General features: G+C 44.9%; 1 protein-coding gene across 2 annotated transcripts in view; it reads left to right on the forward strand.

The window, feature by feature from the left end:
* The window catches only part of MANBA (mannosidase beta), a 66,119-nt gene that overhangs the window by 13,692 nt on the left and 35,638 nt on the right, over positions 1–16,789 (forward strand). For both annotated transcript variants that reach the window (XM_081332059.1, XM_081332058.1), the window contains exon 5: positions 12,067–12,190. In XM_081332059.1, the coding sequence (XP_081188185.1) occupies positions 12,067–12,190 (124 nt within the window). The remainder of the gene's footprint in view (positions 1–12,066; positions 12,191–16,789) is intronic.

Here is a 16,789-nt window from a genome sequence, read left to right on the forward strand (position 1 = left end):
GAATTGCATTGTTTGGGGACGGCGACGCTCGCCCATTCACACGCTGTCCAAACGCTGGTCATTTGCTGCGGGGCTCCCGCTTGGAAGGGAAGGGAAGGGAAGATTTGTGAGGGGAAGATGCCCTATTGGGGTGGACATAAGGATCCTCCTCCTGAAAAATGTTACCCCAAGTATTCAAGCCAGTCTGTCCCAATAACCTGGGAAGCCTTTCCAAATCCCAGGCTGGTTGTAGTCAGGGTGACCTTCGCGCATCTGGAAGGCACCGAGAGAGCGTTTTTTGTTGAATTGGAGCCATGGGCTAGTCGTGGTTAAGGCACTTGTAGGCGAAGCAAATCACAAAAGCCCCCAAATCCTTCTAAATGCAGCCCACGGGCGAGCTTCCCAAGTTGTTTTAATTTAGTTTGCACGTGGCAATAGAAATAAGCTTTTTTCCTCCTCAGCGGATCGGTGCGGTGAAGAGGCTGGGCTTCCTTCGGGGGGCCTTTCATTCCTGTACAACGGGGAAGGGGAACTCTCTGCTTTTGTGTGTGCGTGTGTGTGTGTGTGGCCCATCTGCAAAGCTGCCGAGGAAGGAGAAGCGGGATACTGGTTGGGTGGGGGAGCGGCAAAAGCGGGGGGGGGGAGAGAGAGAAACGGCTCCGCCTTTGGTTCCCCCTCCTAAAGCACAGGGGCGCTAGAGAAAGTTTGGAGTTGGGTAAGGAAGCGCAAAATTCAGGAAGAAAAGCGGGGCGGCGGGCAAACGGGAGACCTGTACAAGGGGGAAGGGGAACTCTCTGCTTTGTGTGTGTGTGTGTGTGTGTGTCCCATCTGCAAAGCTGCCGAGGAAGGAGAAGCAGGATACTGGTTGGGTGGAGGAGGCAGTGGCGGCGGCGGAGGCGGCCGCAGCACCGGCAGCCTTCCGCTTTTGCCGCTTTTGTGTGTGTGTGTGTGTGTGTGTGTGTGTGTGTGTCCCATCTGCAAAGCTGCCGAGGAAGGAGAAGTGGAGGAGGCAGTGGTGGCGGCGGAGGCGGCCGCAGCACCGGCAGCCTTCCGCTTTTGCCGCTTTTGTGTGTGCGTGTGTGTGTGTGTGTGTGTGTCCCATCTGCAAAGCTGCCGAGGAAGGAGACACACAAAGACACACAAAAGCGGCAAAAGCGGAAGGCTGCCGGTGCTGCGGCCGCCTCCGCCGCCGCCACTGCCTCCTCCACTTCTCCTTCCTCGGCAGCTTTGCAGATGGGCCACACACACACACACACAAAAGCGGCAAAAGCGGAAGGCTGCCGGTGCTGCGGCCGCCTCCGCCGCCGCCACTGCCTCCTCCACCCAACCAGTATCCCGCTTCTCCTTCCTCGGCAGCTTTGCAGATGGGACACACACACACACACACAAAAGCGGCAAAAGCGGAAGGCTGCCGGTGCTGCGGCCGCCTCCGCCGCCGCCACTGCCTCCTCCACCCAACCAGTATCCCGCTTCTCCTTCCTCGGCAGCTTTGCAGATGGGACACACACACACACACACGCACGCACGCACAAAAGCAGAGAGTTCCCCTTCCCCCTTGTACAGGTCTCCCGTTCGCCCGCCGCCCCGCTTTTCTTCCTGAATTTTACCCTTCCTTACCCAACTCCAAACTTTCTCTAGCGCCCCTGTGCTTTAGGAGGGGGAACCAAAGGCGGAGCCGTTTCTCTCTCCCCCCCCCGCTTTTGCCGCTCCCCCCCCCAACCAGTATCCTGCTTCTCCTTCCTCGGCAGCTTTGCAGATGGGCCACACACACACACACACACACACGCACACACAAAAGCGGCAAAAGCGGGGGGGGGGGAGAAAGAAACGCCTTGTTCTCTCGTCTCAGCGGAGACTTGTTTCGGGGGATCCAGCCTCTGTCACCCCCTTCTCTCAGCTGGGCAGCTGAGAGAAAGGGGCGGCAGAAGCTGCATCCCCCGAAAGAAGTCTTCGTCGCTGAGACAATGGGCGGCAAGCTTCCCCACCCCACACTTCACGGAGCGCTCCAACGCCTCGTTCTCTCCTCTCACGGAGACTTGTTTCGGAGGATCCAGCCTCTGTCACCCCTTCTCTTAGCTGGGCAGCTGACAGAAAGGGGCGGCAGAAGCTGCATCCCCCGAAAGAAGTCTTCGCCGAGAAAATGGGCGCTGAGATTTTCTCGGCGAAGACTCACCTTCTCCCGTTCATCACATTCTTCGGTAAAGAGATTCACTCGATCCATGGTTTCAAGGTTGGGGTAGAGAAATCCCGGTTTGTTTCAAGAAACCGGGGTGGTTTATGAGCCTATAGATTTTAGACTTTGCATCTTGTTTTGCTTCCTCGGTTCCCACGAAGCCCGAAACTCTTTTTTTTCCCCCTCTGGTTTCTGCCCAACTGTCAACTCGTGGTAAAACAAACAAACAAACAGAAAGCCCTTGCCTCTGGTTCCTGAGGAAAGAAAAAGTTGAGGCGAGAAGTGGAGAACATTCCCTTCTTCATTGAACGCTGAAAGCAAACGCGCTGCAAAATTCGTTCATCCTCATCCTCTTCCTCATCCTCATCCTCTCTTTCCTTCTCTCTCTCTCTCTCTCTCTCTCTCTCTCTCTCTCTCTCTCTCTCTCTCAAACGAATTGAACAGGCACCCAAGCTATCAGGTGATGGCGTTCACGCTTGGGTGTTTGCGCGGATCAGAAACGGAAGGAGAAATTCATTTCTGCTTGCAATTCACTATCTCGGGCATCCCTGAGAGAAGAGAGCTTTTAAAGAAGCAGCCACTTCCCATCTTTTTCATTCTTAGTTCAACTGCAGGGACCGCTGCCTTTCGTTCGGATCCCCAGGCTCTTTTGCTGGCCGGGCTTCCTTTTTTAGGGTTCCTGGGATTGCGCGGTAAATGCGCCTTTCCGAAGGGGAGTAAGTTTGGCTTACGCGCTTCTTTTCACCATGTGGGATCGCCTGTCGTTTCAAGGGTTCTAACACAGACTTTCTTTGCCGTTACCTTTATTTGTAACCCAGTTCTTTGTGTGTAACTGCTCTCCTCCTGTCTGGCTTTACTCAGCAGGGAAACGGAGGCAAATGCAAAAGCTGCTTTGGTTAAACACTGGAAGGTTTAGTGATTAACCCACCCCACCCCACCCGGTCTTCTTGCTGTTTCTCCCCATCCTCACTCCTACCCACAGGGGCTCTCTGCCTTTTCTACTACTTCTTTTTCTTTCTTTCTTTTTTGCTGAGGTGTGCGTCTCTCTCTCTCTCTCTCTCTCTCTCTCTCTCTCTCTCTCTCTCTCTCTCTCTCTCTGTGTGTGTGTGTGTGTGTGTGTGTGTGGTGTGTTATCTCGAACCAGATGGGATGGCAAAGTCAAATGCAAATGGGGATCTTGCAGATCTTGCCCTGCCTTTCCCCCCACGGTTACCTTCTGTTCTTGATGAGCTCACGAGTGCTCAAGGACAAAATAGGGCAGGGCAGAGCCGGCAGTTAAAATAGGATGCAGATAAAAGGAAAGGTAAGGAGGGGTTCAGGTTGAGAGGAGAGGCTGCGTAGCCTTAGTGTAACTCCTGATTGGGCTGACTGGGTTGCCTCCGATGGGCTCTGACAGTGGAACAGAATGGAATAGAAAATATGGAATGGAATGGAACAGAACGTAGAACAGAACAGAACAGAACAGAATAGAATAGAATAGAATAGAATAGAATAGAAATATAGAAAGTGAATGGAATAGAATAGAATAGAATAGAAATATAGAAAGTGAATAGAATAGAATAGAATAGAATAGAATAGAATAGAATAGAATAGAATAGAATAGAAATATAGAAAGTGAATGGAATAGAATAGAATAGAATAGAATAGAATAGAATAGAATAGAATAGAATAGAATAGAAATATAGAAAGTGAATGGAATAGAATAGAATAGAATAGAATAGAAATATAGAAAGTGAATGGAATAGAATAGAATAGAATAGAAATATAGAAAGTGAATAGAATAGAATAGAATAGAATAGAATAGAATAGAAATATAGAAAGTGAATAGAATAGAATAGAATAGAATAGAATAGAATAGAATAGAATAGAATAGAATAGAAATATAGAAAGTGAATGGAATAGAATAGAATAGAATAGAAATATAGAAAGTGAATAGAATAGAATAGAATAGAATAGAATAGAATAGAATAGAATAGAATAGAATAGAGCTGGAAGGGACCTTGGAGGTCTTCTAGTCCAGCCCCTTGCTCAAGCAGGAGGACCTATACCAGTGGTGGTGAACCTATGGCACGCCTGCCAGAGGTGGCACTCAGAGCCCTCTCTGTTGGCACGTGCGCCACCACCGCTGCCAGCAGCAGGTCCTTGTCGGTTGGTGGACTGGAAGAAAAGGGAGGGGGAAGCATTTTACATGCATGCATGCGCGCACGGGGCCACGAGCAGGCACATGCTGCAAAGGGGGCGGGGCTAGTGCCTGCGTGATACTCACTAGCCCAGCCCCGTTCTCACGTGGTGCGGTGCCTTGTATCTGCACCCTGCGGCGCGGCGGTTGGCGTTTTTGTGCCTTGCGGTACGGTGGCCCATTTTTTGCTCCCCCTTTTTTTTCGTGCCAGAGGCGGCACTCAGAGGCGCCTCCCTGTCCCCTCCCCCGAGGGCACCAGAATGCCGATGCTGCCTTGGCACTTTGTGATAAACAAGTGGGTTTTGGCTTGCGGTTTGGGCACTCGGTCTCTAAAAGTTTCGCCACCACTGACCGATACCATCTCAGACAGGTGAATGTCCAGTCTCTTCTTAAAAACCTCCAGTGATGGAGCACTCTTGATTTCTGGTGGCAAGCTGTTCCACTGGGCAGCTGAGAGAAAGGGGCGGCAGAAGCTGCATCCCCCGAAAGAAGTCTTCGCCGAGAAAATGGGCGCTGAGACGCCTCATTCTCTCGCTCAGCGGAGACTTCTTTCGCGAGATCCAGCCTCTGCCGTGCTGCACCGAGAGAACAGCAAGCCGCCCCATTCTCTCGGCAGAGCACTCCACCGCCCCATTCTCTCGGCGGCTTGCCACCCCGTTCTCTCATCTCAGCAGAGACGTCTTTCGGGGGATCCAGCCTCCAGCTGCTGCATTTCCCAGCCTCGGCTTATACTCGAGTCAATAACTTTTACCAGTTTTTGGGGGTAAAATTGGGGGTCTCGGCTTATACTTGAGTCGGCTTATACTCAAGTATATACGGTAAATATATCTATTAATAATCTATAATCAAGTGATACTTTTATAGGTCCAGCCAAGGTTAAGCAATGAGATGTACGTTGACTTCTTTGTTATAGTAGCCATTGCTAAATGACTGCTCTGTTTAATGAGCAGTATAATTTATGCTGGTATTGAAAAAGTAACTTTTATGACTACTCCTTGTGCTAATGATTGTCACAGCATCCACATAGTCACATGTTCAATATTTGAGTGCTTCATAACCAGCTTCCAACAAGAGCTGGATGTGTCACACCAAAACTGTGCTCACCCCATTGCTGGCAATGGGGAAAAAGTCCTGATACGTCATGCGACGTCATTTGATGTTGCACGTTTGACATGCCTGCTCTACATAGTAGAGCATAGCCTGCTCTACATAGCAGCTTTGTATGCATTTGCTGTTCCCCCTGTTCCAAACTACTGATATTATTCAACCTGCCCTGACAATTTCTGGGAAATGTTACAGAATAAGATGATGGGATCTATTTGAGGATTATTAGAGGATAATTCCCAACAGCTTTTATTCAGTTCAGTCATAATGGTTAGAAATGTATTAAAAAGACCAGTGAATCTTGTTTCTGTAAATATCAGACAGAACAATCCTCTGCATGTTTATCTGGATATAAGTCCTTCTGTGTTCAAGGTGACCTACTCCCTCATATGTATATATTATTTATGTGCTTTAACTGCTATAATTGAGATAAGAGCCAGTTCGGTCTAGTGCAGAGTTCCCCATCCTTTTGGGCACCAGGGACCGGTTCCGTGGAGAGAGGTTTTTCCGTGCACTGGAGGGGGTGTGGTTTTGTGTGTTGCCTGCATCCCTTGGATGGGGCTTTGCTTTTTTGTGTAGCCCGGTTGCTGGTATGCTGAGGCCCAGTACTGGTCAACTGACCGTGGGTTGGGGACCCCTGGTCTAGTGGTTAAGACACCAGGCTAGAAACCAGGAAATTGTGAATTCTCTAGTCCTCTTAGATATGAAAGGCATCTGAATGACCTTACGCCAAGAGTGATTTGCTCTTAGCCCAGCCTGCCTCACAGTCTTGTTGTGGACAAAATAGGAGCAGAGAATAGTATTTGACATGTTTGCTGTGTTGAGTTTTTTTTATAAAAATAGTAAAGGTGAGAAATAAATAAAAATTAAGTTCATAGGTGTGCATGGGCCAGTTGTGTGAATCCTTGAAAACTCCCTGCTCTTTGCATTTAACTGAGAAGCGGGCATAATATTTCAGTGTGCAGTGCCCATGGTTGGTGTCTGTGACTTTTAGAACCACAAGCTTCAGTTCATCTGGGACCGGACCATGGTTCTCCTAGGTAGAAGAGAATGAGAGAGAATTACAAGTGACCCAAGTACTGTGTGATCCCATCTGAGAAACCAGATCTTTCAAGGTTTCTCTCTCTCCTGAAATTTCAGCCATTTTAATTTAATAAGGTGACATATACATATAAATGTGTATGAATTTAATGTTTGTATTTGGACACCCTTGCTGTTGCACAAAAGTGAACGGTGCTTTTGACAGTTGAAAAGATTGATGACCCTGGATAAATTGTATTACAGCCTCTTTCGTGTATGGAATAGTATTTGGTTACTCAGAATGGCATGGTTCAGAAGAGTGAACTGAGTTCAAAGAGGCTGAAAAAAATCCTTGTTGAAGCAGCTCAGGGCATATTGGTAACACTGAAGAACACTGAAGAAAAATGGCATGGTTGCATTCTACCCTTGGCAGGCCAGTTCAGTGATAAGTATCAGTAGTTTGAATGACAACATTTTGATTACATGGAAGTAGTTGTTAACCACCAATGTGCAGGCACTCTGCAAACCAGACCTGTCCTGTTGATTGTTTGTCTTCTCTGCCCTATTATTATACACTGACTTTGTAGTAGTATACATAAATAAGCGAGGAAATTAATCCTTCATTAAAAATAAATAAACTTAACCTTTAAGTTGATATAGCATGGATGTGGAAGTAAAATGAAGGGAAAGTGAGGAAATCCTTTATTAAAAATAAGTAAACTTAACCTTTAAGTTGATAGGGCAGGGAAATGGAAATTAAATGAGGGAAGTTCCAGGAAAATGAGGGAGATGGACAGTAAAGAAATACAAAGTATAAATAAGTAAGTAAGTAAGTAAGTAAGTAAGCTTGCACTAAATGTCTACGTCATTCCTCTGATGATCAAATTTTATTTTTTAAAATAAAATTTAGAATTTTAAAATGATTTTATAACATATGAAGACTGGATTCATGGCTTCATTTTTGATATTTTATATCTTCCTATGGCGATTCTGTTGCCTACATTTTATGGGGAACGTTCAGAGTCGTTGCCACATACAGACTTAGGATTTAAAAGGGTGTGTGACTCTGGTCTGAAACCATTTCCCTTGCTGTATTAATACCAGTTGCTTGTATAGATTTGAAACTCAAAATTTGCATCATTGCAGCAATCAAGCTGGAAGGTAATTGGGATGGGGATGGAGAACCTCTGTTCTAAGAAGTGGTTATTCCCAGGGTTATAAACTAGAAATAGGCACAATGCCTGCTTCACATTACTTGTAATTTGATCTACTGGCAGGCAAGCCAATTCCTGGGATATAGGGAACAAATGAGGCAAGTGCCCAGTGTGTTGCCAAAATTAGTGTGCTTCAGCTACTGATTATTAGGGTTATAAATTTAGATGGAAGGTCACAGTGTAAAACTTTAGGTCACTTGCATGCCCAGAGGTGGGAAATGAGGCCATGTTTTGAGTACCTGACCAGGGAGTGGTCAATAACTTTTTTGCCCTGAATGTTTTCATGTGATCAGAATCTCACATCTGAGTGGAATGTGTTTTTTGTATTAGTTAATAGATCAGTTCAAGGGACTCATGTAAAGTTAATGGAAAGCAGCACAGCTGTTAAATTTTGGGGCTGCATAGATAATCTGATTCTTGATGTCTCATTTTTGGATTACTGAATTATATTATACCTAAATTGCTCAGTTTTGAAAGCTAAACTCCTGAGGGTGGTTTTCTTCAAAAGTGGAAACTAAATGAAACCCAGCCTTTTCTGCTCGATTGGCTGCCCAGCATTTTTGTTTGTTTGCTTGTTCGTATGGGGACTGATGATATGGGCCTCCAAATATTATTCCAGAAGCATGGTGAAGTTGCAGAAAAAAGCAATTTTAAATGTTGTTTTCTCAAATAGAAATCTGCAAATTTCTTAAAATTCCGGCCCTATAGTGTGAACCCATCCCAATTAGCTGAAATTGTGTGAAATTTTGACAGTCGTAAAGGAGCTTTTCAGGGGCCTGTCATAAGCTACGCTGCCAATCTTGCAGTACAGTGTTTTTCTCTGCGGGAGCTGAAATTTAGGAACCATGGATTCAGGAATAAGCCTCCGTTGCTGCTGTTCTAGCTACTCTTTTTTCTTTTGCAGGTAACATAGAAATTTGCCATAATCCTGAAATGGAATGTAGCACTTAACGTGCTTTCGAAGTAGCCTCATGTGGCAAGTCATATGACAGCTTTCTGTACATTGAGATGGAGCCTGACTGCTAGCATGTGACGAAGTGTGTGGATGCTGCCACATGCAAGGATCTATAATTTCATTTTGTAGCGTTCTTCGCATGGAAGTGCTACTCCATGCGATAAAAGTTAATGTGTCAAGTGGCCCTTAGTATTTCTAAATCTCAGAGAGAAGGTCAAATCATTTCTGAAGCATGTGAACTGTCCTTACCTATTTTTGAAGTATATCTTAGTATTTTTGAACTGGGATAGTAGTTGTAACCAAATGCATACAACCAGGGTATGCTACAAATAATGATAGACAATATGTAGAGATATATATTTTCAGATGCTCATTGTCTGATTTCTATGGGATGACTGAGAGTGCAGCTTTCAGAACCTCGAAATTATATAATGGGAGGCAAACTAGAGAAGTTGGTAGGCATTCTGAATTGCAGAGGCCGTAACTGAAATGCACTTTATCTCTCTGACTTTATTTTGGCCCCATGGACTATGATTCACTTATTTTCAACTCTAAGATTGGGAATATCAGCTGAAATAAATGTCTGAAAAAGAATGTAATTAAAGAGAAAAGCAACCTGAAATGTAAAATACTGTCACTGAAAAAGTACGAGAAGAAGGAGGACACCCATTGTAATTCTATATTGCAGGGGAAGGATTTGGCTAGCCTATTAATTTATATAGTAGCATAGCTAAGAAACAATAGTGAATCATCTGTAGAGAGCATAGGATAGTAATCATGTTGAGCTTTCATGTTTTCCATAGAAATAAATATTGTTTTAGTTGTATCAAATAACAATATTACAGTCATATCTCCTCTCTCAAGGAGCAGAGGATTAAAATACATGATATGGTGTTACTCCAATTTATTCTTACAAGTTAGGCCGAGAGACAACCTTGTCCATGAAAACTGAGTTAACTTCACAATCAAGAGGATTTGAATTCTCACACAGCCTATCATTATAGTTTAGTTTGGTTTAGCTTAGTGAGAGCTCGACTGAGATGCATGTTAAGCTTGCTGCCTTCCTTTGCCTGCCCAGATGTTGAAAATGAATTTTGTTTCTTAGCCAAGTTAGGGCAGTGAATTGTGTTAGGAGGCTTGGAAACTTATCAATGGTTTGTGGGTAAGAAAATCCATACTGTACACTATCCTTCCTAAAACATTTTTTGTCTCAGTCTGTAAATGTGACTATAGTGAGACATTGGGATCTTAATTCTCTCTAGCTTGTATTTTCTGGCGTATAAGACTACTTTTTAACCCATGAAAATCATCTCAAAAGTTGGGGGGTCGTCTTATACGCCGGGTCGTCTTATACGCCGGAAAAAAACCATAAATCAGTCGAGCGTCCCCGTTCTTGCAAAGCCGGGCCGCCCCGCGCAACCGAGCTATCTCCGGCGTGGCTCCGGGACACGGCTGGGCGGGAGCGTCGGGCGGCTCTCCCCACGTGAAGGTGGCGCTGCCCGTCGGCTCTTGGCCCGAGGGGAGGGCCTCGCGCCCGCCGCACTCACCTGTCACCAGCACCGCTCTCCCCCCGTGGGGATGCGCTTCCGCCGGGCGGTGCTGGCCGAGATGAGCCGGCACTGAGGGGCAGCGGCAGGACGGCCTGGCCCAGTGCCTGCAGGACGGCCAGCAGCCCTACGCGCAGCAACAGCCGCCGGCTCAGCAACAGGTCCGAGCGCAGAAGCCGCACCGCCAGGCTGCCCAGGAAAAGCAGCCACACCGAGAGGCTGCACGCCCAGTCCAGCTCCATGAGGGGCAGGGCGGGAAGCCGGCCGGGAAGAGGGACCGGGAGCCCGGGCCGAGCGCGCCTCGGCCGACAGTGAGAGGCGGCGGGCGGAGCTGCCCCGCCCTGCGCCCAATGGGAGAAGTTCAAGGCCTGGGGGGGAAGCAGGAGGGGCGCCGGCCGTGGCGGGGTGGCGGCTGCCCTCCGGCGCTGCCTGCCACCCGGGAAACGCTGCGCCTCGGGGGCCAGCAGAAGCGCGGGAGCAGCGGGAGGGCCGGCGGGGCCAGTCGGGCCTTCGCCTCCTCTGCGACGGATAGGGAGGGCAGGGCGGCTCTCCGCTCTCGCCTTTGCGGGTCTTGTATGCGCAGGTGCAATTGGCAAAAGTTGCTCCCTTGCCGCCCCCACAAGGCCTAGGAGCCCTCAGGTGAAACGGCCCCTTTTGTGCGTCCCCTGCACCCTCCCCTGAGAAGAGCCTCCTGGGCTGAGAGGCGTCCTCCCGGCCAGAGCTCGAAGGCAAGAGCCCCCCCAGCAGCCCCTCTTCCCCGCAGGGGCCCGAGAGCCACCTTCTGTGGGGTGGAGCTGGACCCCAGGCGCTGGTGCGGTGGTTGCACCGCCCCCCCCCGCAGGACGCCTCCCCTGCATCCCCCCTGGGGAGGGAGCGCCCACCCGCCGCCAGGCCGTTCCAAGTTCCAGAAACTTCCGGGGACTTCTGGTGGGCCTGGCGCCCCTCTCGCCCGCAGTCCACACAGCGGCCCTCACCAGCCGGCCTCGGCATGGCCGCCCCAAGCCCGCCCCTCCAGCGCATGTAAGTATTTTACGGCGTATAAGACGAAAAACCTTAAAAAATCTTCCTAAAAGTCGGGGGTCGTCTTATACGCCGGGTCGTCTTATACGCCGGAAAATACGGTATATCGCAAACAGAGAAAAGAAATACCATTAAAATGAAAGAATCCTGAAATTAGGAGGTTGTTTCAAACATCAAAAGTAAGCTTCATTTCTGAAATGGAAAGTCGTTTTAAAAACAAGGGACTCAGCCATCATTGGCAATCTTTTTAAAATGACAATAAATGTTGATTTACTTAGCATCATTCTGATCTCAAAAATCACTCTCAATATGGAGACCACATTTTTATTAATTTATTTTACTATTTTTATGTATTTTATTTTATATAATAAATATTCACAAATTCTATGAAAAAATCTGTTGCCCTTCAGAACCGATTTGTTTAAGATAGGAAACATTTAAAAGGAAGCTGCGTTAGAGTAATATTCAGTGCTGGCAAGTGGCTTCTTATTTACACACACACACACACACACACACACACACACACACACACACACACAAATTCCCTTTGGAGATAGAATGAGTTAGAAGTTTGTTTTGTTTACAAAACAAAAAGCATGAGCAACCCACAATTCACTTTCAACCTTCAGTCCTGTTTTGTGATCCTTTTCTTTGTAAATAAACCTTTTGCTTCACCACAATACCTCAAAATTCCAAAAATTGCCTGCGCATTCAGTTTTGCTGCATGAGGTGGCCATTGCACCATATCTCAGTACTGAAATGTCTTTCAAAAAAAATGCAGATCCCCTTATGGGTGAATGTTGCAGAATCTGGTGTTTTCCTTTTGCAGGTGCTCATTGTGTAGTTCACTTTGCATTTTGTCTCATTTATTTCAGGAGCAGTGTTCATTTAGCTGGGATTGGGGTCCCTCTTTCCCTACTCAGGGAATTTGGAAGGATGTTAGAATTGAAGTATATAATCTTTGTCACCTTGTCTACTTCTCTGTGACTCCTTTCTATGGTAAGTCTTGCTTGCTTAAGTCTTGACTGAATGCGGGAAGAAGCAGTGGTCTTTTGAAACTTAAAACTAAAGGCAACTAATGGCTTTTCTTGTTAATGTAACTTTGGCTGAAAATAGCCATCTGTGGTAATAGAACACTGATTTTTTTTCCCTCTAGTCAGCCTGGAATTTCTTTTGTCTAGTTCAGGGGTAGGCAACCTTGGCTCTTTTATGACTCGTGGACTTCAACTCCCAGAATTCCTGAGCCAGCCATGCTGAGGGGATAGAGAGGTTTCCAAGCTGAGCCATGCTGGCTCAGGAATTCTGGGAGTTGAAGTCCACGAGTCATAAAAGAGCCAAGGTCTTTTAGCCTGGTCTAGTTCATTCCTATCATTGAGTTCCTGTCATTTTTCTTCTTGTTTCCTCACGTTTCTAGTTATGAAGAAAGCCAATGTTTTTAGCGATCTGTCTTCAGTTATGTCCTTACCTCTTTAAAAAAAAATACAGAACTGATTTTCTAAAGGTTTCCAGTAGTTACTGATGGGTAAATTCTTCAAATTCCCATTGGTTTAGATTCATTATATTGTATCACAAACTTTGAACGTTGCCTATTTGCATTGTTTTCACTAAACAACCTTCTTGCACTCCCCATATTAACTGCTATCACTATATTTGTCGGTAAATTTAAATTTAACACACAAAAATAGTCTGTCCTAGAAGCGACTGCCTGTGAAGGCTCCTAGATTGGGGCTGAAAGGCAAAAGTGGAAGCAGTATGCTCCGTCCCATATTTGGGATAGACCAGGTTGTCCTGATAGACTGGTCTCACCGGAAAACACTTGTTATCAGTATACTTTGTTTGCAGCTTATTCACTAGGGACCTGTCATATTACTTCCTGTGCTTTGAACAGATGTTGTCTGTCTTTCTCTGCTTGTCAGCTCATTGCCCAGTCTCCTGGAAGTTCCTTTTCTTGGCTCTGCATGTTCTATGAAGGCTTTCCTGACTAAAGGCTTATGATAAAAGTGTGTTGTTAAGCTGGATACAAAGGTTACCCAAAGGGCAAGGCCAGCACATGAATCAGCTTTTAATGTATCTAGAATCAGCTGTGCAAAAATGAGATATTAATAGACGTAATCAGGGAGGAGTACTCTTACAATTCAAATATAGAAAATAGAAAATAAATGATTTTTATAGGGGCTCTCAGTATCTAAATGAGGTTTTAGGAGTGAAGATCAGGTGTCTACATTAAGCGTGGAAAGAGTTTGTACTTCTGGTAGACTTACCTTCCATCTGACTTTTAAAAATTATTCTTACTATTACTGAGCCGTGGTGGCACAGTGGTTAGAATGCAGTATTGCAGGCTAGTTCAGCTCACTGCCAGGTTTGATCCTGACCAGCTTAATGTTAACTCAGTTTTCCATCCTTCAGAGGTTGATAAAATGAGGAGCCAGATTGTTGGGGGCAATATGCTGACTGTAAACCACTTAGTGTTTAAAGCACTATGAAGCGATATATAAGTCTAAGTGCTTTTGCTATTATTTTACAATAGATAAATCAGAGATTATCATATTGCAAAGCAAACTGCCAGTGTCAAGGCTCTACGTCACTCTTTGAAAACACATAAGGTGGTGATTACATTGTGTGCTTTGTCTGAAAGTTGTTCTGCCTAGAAAACCAAAATAAGGTGGTAGTTGATCAGGAGAGGAACAGCCGAGAATAATCTCACCAGTTGTTCTGGCTTTGCTCTTAAAAGTAATCATTTTGTGAGCAGGCAAGTTCCCTTTTCTCTGTGGTAGCATCTGCTCTCAAAATCTTAAAATGTTTCTGGTCATACTGCAGTAAGTAGTGTTGTCAAAGGTTTCTCTTTGAAATTCTGGGCAGATGCTATTGGATGTAATTGAGGTTAGTGACCTGATAGACATAAATTCAGTTTAAGGAAGTTTATAGCAAAATTAGAGCTGATTCTAGAATAATATCCCTGGAGAAAAATTCAGGGTTCCATCTTCCTTGTTCATCTTGCATTACTTTTTCTATTGACATGTGTTATGTTCACTCTGTGCATTTCTCAAACAGGAGCTGCTGAGACTATAGACCATCATTATGAATATCTTGAGTTTTTCCCCCCGATTTGATTTCCAATAATTTATAGCATAAGCAAAGGTGTAAGGATAGTTTATCTTTAATATGATCAGGCTTCCTACTATGTTCTTGTCCAGAGCTGCCAAGTTGCTTCCTGTCACTGATGGCCACTTGTTTGTAGTTTAGCTTACAATGAGTTGACTAAAGCAAAGAACATGCAGATTTTCTATAATGTGAAATATCTTAAAAATATCTCATAACCCCCATTCGATCCAGAGCTGATAAAAACCACTTCCCATTCCTAAGCTACCTGATAAAGCACTGTTTGAACATACCGTATTTGGAATTTCCCATCCTTATTTGGAAATAACATCTGCATGCTGAATTCCAACTCTGCAATTGCATTAGGCCACATGTTTAATGAGTAGATTTAATAATATGTTTCAAGGTTGCAAAACATAAATACCTGAGGTGTTTTGATCCTTCAGGCAAGAGTCATTGCGTACCTGTGAAGGGCATTCTGTGGCACAAATGGAGCATTTCTGTTCTGCTGGGTGAAAATTCAGCATGTGTATGAATATTGTCTGCTGGTGAAACACTTAACTCCTTTATATGGATGATACAGGAGAAAAATAAGCTGTCAAAGCTTCTGGAAATTTACACAGAGTTGTCAGATTGTCACAGCAAAATTATGAGTTTCCCAGCATCACCTTAATAAGTAGCCAGTTTCAATTTCCATTAGTCCATTTGGGCACTTCTGGAGAAGAGCTCACAGATGGCTGTCCACAGAAGAAGAGAAGAAACAATTGAATGTCTAAAATAGTCATGCAAATATTTGGAGTGGCATGAAAATTATACTCAGGTAGCCCCAGACAATGACTGGAATAATTGGCCTCTTTTGACCGTGTTCATGTAATTAGGTTCCTTTAAAAGAGTCATTTCCGAATTTTCAAAGATACATAATATTGCCAGAATTCTCAAGGGTAAGAGAAAGATACGTATAACTGAACTTTAATATGAATGGAACCAAGTAGGTGCTTATGACAGAAAAAATATAATTCATTCACTCCATGGACAATTATGGCCCATCTCTTTCTCTCTACACCAAAGACTGCATCTCCAAGGATCCCTCTGTTAAAGTACTGAAGTTTGCAGATGATACAACAGACATTGGTCTCAATTGAGATGGTAATGAGTCTGCCTATATGGTAGATTGGAGGTTGAACAACTGGCCCTGTGGTGCAGCCAGAACAATCTGGAGCTGAACATGCTTAAATGTGGAGATGTGAATGGATTTTAGGAAGACCCCTCCTACTTTACTGGCATATTCTATTCTGTTCTGTTCTGTTCTGTTCCGTTCCGTTTCACTCCACTCTACTCCACTCCACTCCATTCCACTCCACTCCATTCCACTCCACTCCATTGAATCCTCTCTTGTCATTTTGAGAATACTCTGATTGAATGAATTGAACTGAAAGATTGTTTAAGATGCTGCAGAGACCTTTTTTCATCAGTTTTCAGCATACTGATGAGTCCAGCACACCTGAGTGACCAAGAGAAAAAAGCCATACGCTCCTTAAGATTCAGACGCAACAGATTCAATTCATTCTCCTCCAGCATTTTACCCACTTCACAACCTTGCAGCACAGGAGATGTTTTCACACATTTTTTTATTGAATGCAGCATTTGTTTGTTCTGTTAAAGTGATTGTGTTGTCCAAAACTTAAGATCTTTCCCCAAAATAGTGCAAATGTAAGGGGGAGGGGGGAGTGCCCCAATGGTTGATGTCATTAAGTGCAGCTGGTGCCAGGCAGGGAAAAAAACCTTTGATTTTTTATTATCTTCACCTACCTGGTTTTGGGATATCTTTTAAAAGAGGAGAAATATTGATGAAATGCAATACTTTTACACTTATTTAATGGTGAGATTGCTGAGAGGAACATGCAAATATCCTCTGTTTCATTGCAGATAATCTCACTAGCAGGCTACTGGTTCCCTTGTTCTCACTGCTCCTCCATTAGTAATGCTGTTCTCACTCCAAAGTGGCAGTCTTGCCCTTGAAGAATTGTTGGAGATTTTGTTCTCCATTCTCCATCCTGAATCTTTCAGTTGCAAATTAGGAAAAGAATTTTAAAAGGCTGCTTCTGTGTTGCTATACCTATAATAGTCTTGATGCAGCATTTTATCTTCTTTGTCTCAATTTATTATTACTCAATCAATGGATGAGCAACTTCAGTAGTATGAATCTAATTTTCCAATACTTGTTTGAAGAGAGAATTCAGTGGCAGTGGCCAGTGTTTTTGTTCTGACTTTGCCTGTTATTATTGGAGTGTGGCCATTGCCAGGCCATCAAAAGGCAAAGTCTGTTCATTAACCCAAAAAAAGTAGTGCACCTCCCCTTTGTTACTGTTCACCTGCCATGTCCATCCCCAATAAAATTGGGCATGGTAGTCTATCACTCTTAGAGAATACCAGCTCGGGGAGACCATTCTGACTTACCAGACTTATGACCACAAATGAGTCCAAAATTTCTGTTGTTAA

The sequence above is a fragment of the Vipera berus genome, assembly GCF_964194415.1.
Source record: "Vipera berus genome assembly, chromosome: 7".
Taxonomy (NCBI): Eukaryota; Metazoa; Chordata; class Lepidosauria; order Squamata; family Viperidae; genus Vipera; species Vipera berus.